This window comes from Opisthorchis viverrini (genome assembly GCF_000715545.1).
Source record: "Opisthorchis viverrini unplaced genomic scaffold opera_v5_12, whole genome shotgun sequence".
Taxonomy (NCBI): domain Eukaryota; kingdom Metazoa; phylum Platyhelminthes; class Trematoda; order Opisthorchiida; family Opisthorchiidae; genus Opisthorchis; species Opisthorchis viverrini.
This window is the reverse complement of record NW_008751668.1, coordinates 1,628,732-1,641,048: the sequence shown is the minus strand read 5'-3', so window position 1 is coordinate 1,641,048 and position 12,317 is coordinate 1,628,732. Positions and strand designations below refer to the sequence as shown.

General features: G+C 41.3%; 1 protein-coding gene across 1 annotated transcript in view; it reads right to left on the bottom strand.

The window, feature by feature from the left end:
* Window positions 1–12,317, bottom strand: part of T265_01138 (hypothetical protein) — a gene marked incomplete at both ends in the record, with an annotated part of 45,662 nt that overhangs the window by 8,838 nt on the left and 24,507 nt on the right. Inside the window, one exon of the mRNA XM_009165099.1 lies at window positions 6,240–6,351. Coding sequence (XP_009163363.1) covers window positions 6,240–6,351 — 112 coding nt within the window. The remainder of the gene's footprint in view (window positions 1–6,239; window positions 6,352–12,317) is intronic.

Genomic DNA, 12,317 nt, shown 5'->3' with positions numbered 1-12,317 from the left:
AGGACGAGATGCGAAATGGAACCCACTGGTGTGTACTGATGGTTGATTTTTTCAATACTCTAATCCGGATTGAGCCCATGGATCCACCAACCCGGGCGCTTATAATTACTGGTTTGGTCATTGCGTGTGGGGGGCACTCGTTAAAAAACTAATCGTCTAGTGACGCCTAAGAGGAGCTACTGCTTACTTAATGTGTGGCATTGTGTACTATAGACGTGTGCATACCATCTGAGATTTTGTATGGGTTAAGCGAATTTCAAGTAAGTTGAATCCACAACATGTAGCCGTATGTAGTTTAACCAATATCATCTTCGGGGAACACATCAAGGATGATTGCAAACAGGAAATTAGGAGTACGGAGTACGGGGATAAGCAGCAGATTTTGATTATTATCTGACGCTGTAGACAAAAGCTACGGCAAAGTGCCAGTGTTGAGACATCTGTTAGGCTAGCAGACACTTGTTAATATTTGAACTAGACAAAGGAACTAAATTAGATATGTTGGATCAGCGAGACTGTATGGATGAAACCGAATCTCTCCTCATTTATTCTATGAAGTGTCAAGTAACATTTGGCACTTAATACACAACGTCTACAACGATGTACGTTTTGACTGCGCTAAAATGTACTGATTGGTAAGAAAAAAATCGAAAATAAGAATTTGACAAAAAAGAACGTGACATATATGACCCCAAACAAGTCACTTATTGGCCCCTTGGGGGAACGTTCAGGAAGAGGACTAATACAGGACGGACGGTCAAAGTAGGCCGAGGGTATAGGTGAAAGACATGAGTAGCGTCCATTCAATGTGAGAATGAATAGCATATGAACTGCGGCCATCAGGTAATCCACATTTAGATTTCGTCGTTTGAAGTTCCGTTACGTTTCATTATACGGTGTTATGATTTCCTTTCTATTTGTAAATGCAAGCTCAACTCCACATCGAAAGGGTCTAGACTGTACTAAGTTCTACACTTGGCAAGACACGCAACAAACAATAACTGATAGAAAACAGCCTGGCAGGTTTCGAATTTCTGTATTGCTATCTGACTGGGGAGCCTAACAGGTGGGTCAACCGATCGAGTTGACCAGGATAGCTAATGGTCATTTGAGAATTCGGGAAAACCAGCCACATCGCTCAAGCATGAGAAAATTCAGCTGTTCAAATGTATCCAGCTTGCGCTGGTGGGTAGATGTTAACACTCTCGTCTCACAAGTAGGAAGTTTGAAGTTGAAATCTCGGCACGACCAGATGGATATACACCAATAACAGCGAAATTCGAATTCAGTGTTTTCTATCTTTATTGTTGACTCACTTAAATAATTGCTCAAAAGTAAAAGGAAGACTGCTTACACGAGAACGATACCAATGCTAATTTTAACCACTATCTACAAAGGGGAATACCAATCGGTAAGGCCTTCGAAATGTGCTGTCGACCCAGTTCGTGGGATCGAAGTAGGGTGACCTGTCCTTTCTGGGTTTGCTGTACAATGGTGGGCGCTTCAGGCAGCAAATTGCAATCGTGATTCTTGTGCGTTGGCAGTCAAGTTGTGCTCCGTTTGCCTAAAATGAGATCAGCCGAGGTAGTGCATGCACATTCCGAAAAACGTCATTGGTTACCTAGCCGAGTGCCCAGCCAGCTGTTGTCAGTTTCTGTAGTGCATTATGCAGGTCGATTTGCTCTGATATTAGTGCTAAGGTGCGTAATCCGCACCCACTACCACCGATTTCCTTCGCGGAACTCCATGAACGCCATGGACTCTAGTCGGTAGAAATGTTAGCATTGCGCTCATTTGATGTTTGCGTTTTTTCTCGTACTGGACGACATAACGGTGGTTGTTCAAAGTGACCGGGTAGTATTGAAAATTCCGACATTTCCGAGCAGGATGGTTGAATATGAGTTCATTAAACCGGGGGATACTGTAACATCTGTAAGCCATGCATGCTGGCCATAGATATTGGCCTAGACACACCAAGAAGAATCTAATCGATTGTGGCTATTGTTGCCAGAATGCAAGCTGAGAATTGGGAATTCACAAATTCACAGTTTCATTACCTCGTTTCTGAACATATGAGCCAATGGAATTTGGCCATAAATGGAGCAATTCTTGTCAGACGTCGGACAGTCTCAGAGTTGGTTGTGGGTGAGAATATCTTGTCTGGAAGATTTGGTCTAGCCTAAGCAGCAATTTAGTGGCGTCAGCATTTTACAAAAACAAACCTGCGCTGTTACCGAAAATGGAGAAGCGGAGGAAACTTTAGCAACCAACACAGCACTGCTAGACTGTGCAGCTGATTCAATTTGAGGTTTTAGACACGAGGACCTGGTGTGAAAAAAGAAGTCTACCGGTTAATGAGGATGTGTTATTAGGGTTCAGCCAACTTGCTATGTGAGTTAATTTGAGGGAGCTGTAGCTATGCATACAGTTTACAACCGGAGATAATTACTGCTGCGCTGAATAGCTATTGTGAGTTTTCTGCTTAAAAGCAGAGTTTGGTGGAGTCGAACGCATTGGAACATATGCTCACGGTTTACCTAAAATACAAAGAGCGATGTTTTCCATGTGCTCTGTTTTGGATATGTATTGCTTGTTTTTATGCAATAGTGGAACTGCAATTTTTCGTTTTGAAGCCCGTTTATAATTTTCCTCGTAACGCATGTACCGCCATTATTCCTGCCAAGTCCGAAGATTTTCCGCATAAGATAATATTTTGCTAATTTTTGTTGTCGCTATTCATTGGTTTAATTGTACACAAAGTATTTCAAACGAAAGATGTCCACACTCACAAAACTGAAAAGTTATCTCTTGTGCTGCGGAATGAAATCTAAAATTTTGTGGAACGTAGGACCATTTCTGCAAAGACGGGATGCAATGTTGCGTTCTCCTGTAGGTTGTATTCCAGCCAGTACATCTGCGGTTGAAAGGAGTAGCATCAAGTTTAGAGTAGAAATATCTTTCTCGAAAGTATACTTGAGGTATAGTGATGATACCGTGATGAATCCATGAAGACATTTCAAGTGCATCCTACCGTTCAGACAGCAATCAGTCGAGAGAGAGAGAGAGAGAAAACGTTACATCGGCGATGTCATATTCTATTGAAAGTGTTTAGCTTTCGTGGAGGAAATGAGCGTGAATCTCCAATTAATGTACTCGCCTGCACAACCAAGAATAAATCACTGTGAAACAACACATCCATTGCTGTCAATTCAAGTGCCGCGCGCGAATCTAGTCACTAACCATGAACTCCTAACCACCGAGAAAAACATTCCGTTGCCTTTTTCTTCCATCGTGATATCATGATATGCAGTCAATCAGGGAAATCGATACATTACTGCAATAATACTCCATCTGATTGATCAGTTCTCATGTAACCATGTTTCGCGCAAAGAAAGCAACAGACATGCATGTATGTATGACTTTTTTTTATATGTTCCACACTCAATCGTCTGAGCGTCTGAAGCAACATATGATGGTGTTACAAATCCTAAAATATGTCCGATATTTCCTGAAGTTCATTGTGAATAAACAATTTGTGATTTATCTGAAAATTGTGCTCCTTGTCCATAGGGAACCCAGCCGATCTCTTGAGGTAGGTGCGTTGTTCATATTTCGATGTTTTCAGCAACCTATCCGTTTTTTCATACGCTTGCGATAAGATATTCTACCAACCTGTTTTGTGTTGTGTTTGATATACTGTCATAAGAGTTTTATTGAGAAATCTTGAAATGATTACTTGTAATTCCTGATATGAGGAGAATACTGAAAGCTGTGCTCCTCTGTGCGGTTACTGTTGACTTAAAACCAAGTCCTCTGTGACAAAAACATATTGCCACGTTTTAGCTATAATTCTTCTGATTGCCACTCTTCCTGATCCGCAATAATATGAACATATACTTGCTAAAATAGTAATTTTGAGCACAGGAGATGGTAGAGTAGGATGAGAACATGATGAACGGGATTGTGATCAGACTAACTTAACTACGATGCCGATAGGATCTCATGGCCAAAAATTAGCATCTTACATCTACAGTCCGTTTCTGTGAATGCTGTTTCACCAAGCTGCCCCTGACAACTTGGAGCACACAGGAGAACGTTCGAAATCAGCGCACACACTCGCCTCAGTCGTACCAAGTCTCTCATGCTTCAGTCAATCGATCCGTAAGGTTTGAAGCTTGAGTGCCATAATTACACATGACGGGATGACGGATGAATGTAATCGTTCATTTCAGTGAGAAATTGTTGCCTGTTACCATTACCTTTGTGATCACTTTCAAAGCTGCTTAAAGATAGATCAGTAAAAATTGCAACGTGCGAAGCTAGCTCGTCCCACCCGACGACTTCAATTAGGCTAGGGAAGTGCTTTCGACCTTCTGAGATTTGTGATAATGTTGCATGTAACGTACCGAAATCGCTGATGTGCAATGTTTGCACTTAGGGACCCCTGAGTCAGCGAAGCTCATATTCATCCCCTTTTAGGACTATTTGCGAGGATGCAAGCTAGTCGTGAAACAAACTAACTAGGCTACAACACTTTTTCCTAATATTCGTGTTTCTGTCTATGTGAGGAATAAGTTTATGATGGTATGAGGTGTACACCGGAAGAAACAAACGCCTGTAATTCACTTCGGGACACACCTGCTCACATTTCGCGTGTAAATTTAATTGATCTTACCGTTCAGTGGACTACCCATAACACTGTTCAGGATTTGAGTTCGTTAAACTTTACGTCCAATAGCGCAAACAGCATTTGCAAAATGAACAGACATGTGTTAAAGAACTCAGTTTGTACTCTGATTTGCCTGTGAGACATTCTGTGCTCCTGTTTTCTTCGCAAGTACTATATCGCGATGGCCAGTAGCTTACCAACCGAAAGCTGACCGACTGACCAGATCTGTTTACTCTATCCTACACCCGGATTAGCTTTGCATGTCACGTGTGGTAAGCCTAAATCTAACCCCATCATTTAGATACTACTCTTGAAGTTCCACAAAATTCGCACCACTTTTTCACTGAACTGGTGTTCCCGGTTGACAAACTGAACATCCCTCCCATCAATCGTAAATTGCATGTGCGAATTTTTTCTGATTCCATGATATGTGCGGGTTGTCAACCACTCGAGAGATCTGTGACTCGAAACATCTGCACGGAGATCAGCTGCGAAAGCGAACTCCACGGCTGTTAACTCCCTTTTCCACGTCATTTTAGTTGCCTTATAATTTGAAATTACTTTAGTGACATCGGTTTCTCTGCCGTCAAGAAGACTGTTTATCAATTAAAATAATTCGCCTCTCTTATCCCAAATTATATTTACTGATACACAAAACTTTGGAGATGATAATTAAATCAGTGCAGAAATTCACAAGATGGGTTTTCTGTACTCGGCGAAGGTGTCTTTCTGACTAGAAGATAGGAGAATTCCCGTGGGTACATCTTCCAGCCAAGAGCTATTATCCTTTCTGGCAGTGGGTAACATCTAATTTGGAATAACTTGAAAAGGACAAGAATACTGAATTAAACTTGATCATATCATAAGGAATTTATTCGGATGCATTCGAATTCCCTCTAATAACATAGCGACACAGGACCATGTGGATGCAGATCAAATGTGAATTAGGTAAATTGTTGCTAAGTACAATCCATCACTGGTTATACGAGTAAGCTGAGTACAGAAGTACACAAAAACAAAGTCCATCATGCTCTGCCCTCTAAATAAGAAGGAGGCTTTTTATTGGGCTATTTTTCACATTTGCTTACGCTAGCTACAGAATTGACAGAGCTCTTTTTTGGTGTGACATTGAGTTTATTCAGTGTACTTCACAATCCACAGGTTGCGTTGTAAAAATTCATTTAAGTCTGAATCGTTTCATATTAAATTATATCAGGGAGACGGAGTTGTGTGACTGGTTATTAAAGCTGCCCACCTAAGCGAATTCGGACAGGAATGTCTTCCGAAATCACAAAAATGTTTAGTTAGTCTTAGCCTCACGGTAATTTCAATCGCTGGGGCGTCATACGGCAAGTGAGAGAGAAAAATCATGTTTTGTGCGAATAGGCATAAAAATTCACCAGATATGTGAACAACCTTACAAATAAAACTGTTATATCTACTCAGTTGACGTTACATGCTGCGGAAAACCAATGCCTCAAATTTCGCACCAAAATAATGCTTATTTCATTTTGCAAAAAGATTGCTCGATTTTTAGCGCAAATGCACGTTTTACATCATCTTCACTCACCACTGAACATTGGAGGCGATCGGTGCGACTGGATTTTTTCCATTGTTCGTAGATGAACCAGCATTCGCCATTAGCTTTCTTGAGGGGTTCAGCCACCGTGAGCAAGTCCGTTCTATTAAGAAGATGATGACGATACTCGATGAGTATTCTTCACCACTGCGCCACGCTGATATGCTTTGGTTATCGAACTTGTGTGGTATTTGGAGAAGGTTAGGCAATTTCCGGATTTCCTCCTGCAACTGAAGCCAGTCGATGCTGAAAAACCGAGCGACACTCTACAGTTGTTCCATCTTCATTAGGAGTCATTCACAGTGCGTATCTCATAAAAGTTTCCAAACGATGACTTCGCGGTTAGTAGTCTCTACACACTTGTCGCTGGAAGGTTTGTTCGCACTACCAATGTGGTGGTCGTCTGTTCAAGCCTCCCTTGAGCTTTGTGAGATGCACAATCCCTGTGAGTCCCATCAAGAGTGAAACAGTGGTACAGTGTTTCTCGGCTCTTTGACATAAACTGGCATCCTTTAAAGGACAAAATATCTGTTCAAAAAATTGACCAGTTAGCCTCAGCGTGGTTTTATTGTACAAAAAGCACGTGGATCGCCGATTGACAAATGTCTCGTTGTACATGTGCATGTGTTGAACGAATGTTTTTAATTTTATTCTGCAAGCTCCCCAGGCCTACTGATTCCCATGTGAATTGTCCCGGTGGACGATGAGAGCTCTTGGTAATCAGCCAATCAACCACGGATATATAAAAACCAGACCTAATTACACTTTGGTCTTTGCCCGTTTCGCTTAAATCCTGACGGCTTAGAGTTACTTTTTCATGCTTCCATAAAACCTAAGATGACTTATGGATCCCTGTAATAATGCGCGCGATACTGAACATTTGTGAAAGTGGCTTGTAACTCAAATCTTGTAAGTCACAGCGTTTCATCTCAAAATGTTCTCTTAGAAAAATTTCAGTACATGGGTCAACAGGTACACTTGTGTCGAAGCGTGTTCTTTTCAACAATTTCGTGATTGAAGTGGGTTGATGGTGTTCGTTTCCCCTCGTTTACCAATTGTTGTCCCACCATCTTCAATATAATGCATGAAATGTAAATACGGTTCCGCAAAAAGCGAATCTTTTAGGCTAAATTCCACGATTGTTTCCGATAAATTAGTACCTCAAACTCCCATCTGGCCTGACCATAACCAAACAAATATCGATTGCCGGTGAATGATCCAGTTTTATGGCATATGAAAAAGGCGCAACTCTGTCCAATTTCAAGTTTGTTCACCGGCTGTAAAAATGGATACGAAGAATGATTAGATTTGGCTAGTCTATATGCTGTAATAACTTTACTGGTTTTAGTAGGAAAAAAGAAATTTTGATAAAATGAACAACTAAAAATTGCTTGAGTCTCTTCAAAATGTAACACAGAGAGGAATCTTGCCTGACAACCCATAATACTCGGCTTCATTTGAATGCTGGAGGTGGTTGCGTCGTCTTCCCGCCCTTGCGCAATTACAGGGTCGTAGTTCGAGATGTCCGACCAATCGATCACATCGCTTGAGCGCAAGCGCGTTCGCCTGTTCCCACGTGAAAATTCGGATGCATTCAGCGCGTGTTTGCAGGGTAACATGCTCCCCTCGCACGTTAAACGCTCGGAGTTTGAAGACCGACAAGGCCAGGTGATGAGCTCTAATGAGAGCGAAGATCAATCCCGGATGTGAGAGTGAATAGTGCGATGCATATCAAAAACCGGCCGCTTTAGTTTCTAAGACATCGGATGAGATTTCATATGGTTCTGAATCTTCCGCGAATTCGCGCAGCAAGTAGGGTGAATTTACACTAAAATGTCAAAAATTCGTTTCATTCCTTTTTTTTAAAAAACGCCAAACCATTACATCTTATGATTTGAAATACCGTTCTTCCGGTTATTAGTCTACTGAAAAATCAACAAATAAGTCAACATGTAGAAGCTAAGAAGCGCACTTCCGGAAAAGCACCCGCTATCTACCTAATTTGTTCATGGTAGGAAGATGTTATCAACTTGAAAATCAAACGGTTGTTTCCATATAATCTCCCTGAAACAAATGTGCTTAAAACTGCTCTAATGGCATTCATTTTTTTCCATACAAGGCTCTGGCGAAATGACACACAGAGATCTTTTTTCAGTATCCCTCAATTCCAATCAGGAATTTGTTTGCTTGACGTCAGTTGGAGACAGCAGTACGCTACACATAAGCCACCCCTGTGTACATTTAACACGTTAAGGGCATGAGAGTCTTGTCGAAGAAACACGAAGTTTTTCAGTTTTTAAAGGTATTTTATCAACTAAAGTGTTTATGTTGATGAGCGGAATCTTGCCAAAAGATGAGGAGTACAAAGAGGCCTTCATTATGAATAGCAAATGTGGGTGTATACTCGTTCAAAAATCAAGCAAGTCTTAACTATAGATTCAACTGAATAGCAGCTGAACTTCTGATCTACGTCGATCTTCAGACAATTCTCATGCACCCGAGCTGTTTGATGCTTAAAATGGCAAGGTATTTGAGATTTTCACCTTGTATCACCTTAATGGAACATACTATTCGCAAGGCTGCTAAAAAGACTAACAACTCACCACCAATCTTGCCCCTATTGAAGTCTTGATGACCTAGATACCTTGAATATCGTACCAAATTAAACGTGGAGCGGCGGCCTCCGTGCAGCACATTCACTTTCAGAATATTGGTAATAATATTCGGCTGAAACTTACTTTGGCCTCCTTTTTAGATCAGCTTGATTGGCAACTGAGCGGTTTTTTCTGTTGCGCCCAATGTGAACTCAAACAGAAAGTTTGTTTCAAGCTCAGGGACTTCGCCTACCTGATGAGCTTCAGGAAAAACAAAACTAGCGATGGGCGGTCTAAGCGCCTTCAACAGTCCCACGCGTTGTTCGTTCCGTCGAAATGTCTGCTGATATGATTAAATACCGGAAAGGTATAAATGTGACCATGACTTTACCATCGTGAACTAGCTTTTAGACTTCTTGCATAGGACATTTTTACCTTGGTATTTTTGAAATGTCACACATGTTAACGGCTTAAATTTTGTTGGTTTACGAACGCAAAAACACGGCACGGTACGGATGTAAGAACAGAACGTTTCCAAAGATGGCAAAATCGCCATTTGGATAAGCAATTCTGCATTTGCCAGGAAAATGCATTTATATTTGTGATTTGTATGAAGTGTATTGAAAGATGTTCTACGCATCATAGCTGTATGACCGTTGTCTTACAATTATTGGACTCAAATTTTGATAGAACCCTTGAACTTTGCACCACAGCCGCCAAGGTTAAGAGAGGTTCCGTTTGATCAGACCACTGCCAGTTCTCACGCACAGAGATTAACAGATTTTCCGATGCGAGAGGGGCCAAACCAATCCTCAACGTGCATTTTGGTCATTCATTTAACGATAGAGGCAAGTGTGTCCAGCCGAGTTTCAGGCATACGTTAATCAGTTTTTGTCGTCTTATTTTATAATTTACCTAACATACGATATTTTTAAATTAATCTGTAGCACTTCTGTGCCCAGCTTTCATGCTATCCAAATGAAGCACGAGAGCTGGGACATTGCCAGGTTGCCCAAATCTAAACATACGTAGTCAGCATGCAGAGGTTGGGTTCGCGCTTCAGCCACTGAAACTTCTGGAGTCCGCACATTTTAAAACCAATGATTGCTAAACAAAACTTCATGTGTGTCAGTGGATCATCAGTCCTTTGTATAAGTCCATTAGGTTTTTTATCAAGTCACAAATAACTCGCGGTTATCACCAGTCAGCGTATTCCTTATACTGGTGACACCGAAGCGAGGATTTCATTCTAAATGTGCTGAATTATTTTTTCCATGGATGGCCCTCACAGGTCGAGTATCAGTAAAACAATCAAAACATACAAACAGAACAAAACAATAGACTCAGTCTACTTTGGGTTGGAAACGTCATCCACAGTGAAAGGGCCCCCATACGTCCGAATTAAACTGAACTGCTGAAACGTTCTTTTCGGAGACCATGGAGAGCTGTGTAAAGAGCCTAATCTACCGGTTTGGCTCTGATTATTACATTCAGCTTCCTCCACATATAACAGATGATTACGGTCTTGTAAATTTGAGAACGAAGGTAGCGAACAAAGCTTGTTTTCTGTAATTGTTCATCTTGGCTAATACATCACACATTTATATGGTAGCAGAACTTGAACTGGCCTACGAAACATCCGGTCCCACAAGTCTGTCTGACATTGACGTCACTTACCTGATTCCGTGACCCATTGATCTATCCCTCACCCAACCCCCCTTCCTTTGATTTCTATTTCTATTTCTATTTCTATGTAGCCTCGGTCTTAACCTTTTCCACGTGATTTCTGCTACCATATAAATTCGTGCCATATTAGTCAAGATGAACAATCAAGGAAAACAAGCTTTGTTCGCTACCTTCGTTCTCAAATTTACAAGACCGTAATCATCTGTTATATGTGGAGGAAGCTGAATGTAATAATCAGAGCCAAACCGGTAGATTAGGCTCTTTACACAGCTCTCCATGGTCTCCGAAAAGAACGTTTCAGCAGTTCATGACTACCAGGGTATATTCAGCCGCGTCTTGTAAATTTATCGGCGTGCAGGTGCAACCGAGTTGCACACATCGTCTTGGAAAAAGTTCACAGTGAAAGAAATGGCTTGATGAACAAATATATTCCAAATGAGGTTTGGGCTGAGAGAGAGTTGACTTGACTAGTTTGTTCTCCCTAGTTTGCCTTTCACCTTCTGTCTACCCAGTCAACTTATTGTGAAGTCGCGGCTGGGCTAAATCAGTGATTAGTTTTGCCCGAGTTGATTATTCCCTTGCTTGTAGATGTGCAAAGATAGCTAACATACACACACTAGATGAACAATAAACTCCTACCCTGGACGACATAAAAGTGAGTGTAGACTAAACCGAATAAAATGGATTACGCTAGCGGTAATCATAAACCTATGCAAACTCACTGAGTTCACAGTCGTTGACTAAGGTAAAGGCGACGCAAGACTCTATGTTTCAGTCCGTGTAAATTTACCTCCACAAGACATGAATTTGGTCCAGGTATGAATTGCAATATGCTCATTGCTTTAAAGCAAACCGCATCAGACATTCATCTGAACATATAGGAAAAAACCCCAAGGTCACTAGCACTGGGAAAAAGGAAGAATTTCCGTCATGACCGCAGTATTTCGATACAAAGTGGAGAATATTCCAAATATTTTATACAGATTTTCAACCTCCCTACAAAATTCAATCGAGAATCCTTCATGTGAATCAGGTAAGTCTAGCCGGAAAAGCTGACGAGCGCTGTATAGTTGTTTCAACTTTTATGGCTAATCATCAACAGAACGCATCACATGAATCTTCAGGAAGACTCTAACCCGTAGCATTCTGCTTAGAAGTTGCAGGCTAAGCCCTTTGGTCAGGGGCGAGCGTTCTGCAGTGTAATTAACTTGTTCTGGGACAGCAGATAACGCCATTAAGCCTCCGATCATGAACTCAACATCACATGTCTGGCTCTTTAATGGGTCACTTTATAGATGAAAGTCTTAGTCGTCTTGTGACTATAATTGACCGCAAAAGCAACAACTCTACATCCGAAAAAAAGTGTGCGATCGCTGAATGTAAGCACCCCTTGAAAAACTGGCCCCAAACCCTTGTCTGAAATTCACATTGCTCATTTTTCTCCACGACCCACTGACACGTGTACCTTTCAAGCTAAGCCCTTCTTTTTCTGTTTTGAAGTGCACGTGCCCCCAATTTTCTGTAAAAGTTCCACGTGAATTCTGTTTTGATATGAAGCTAAAAGGACCAATCGCAGAAAACAAGCTTTGTTGACCCCCTTCGTCCTTCCGATGACTTCCGCTTGCATCTTCAATAACTCACTCGCAGGATCTTATACTACGAATCAACAACATTGTCCATGGGTCCCAAAACCAAGCTGCGTAACGACAGTCCTACAACAAGAGTTTTATTTGCATTTGATGTGCCATTTTACTTGAGAATATGTACAATCACTATAGCCGGTTTGCGC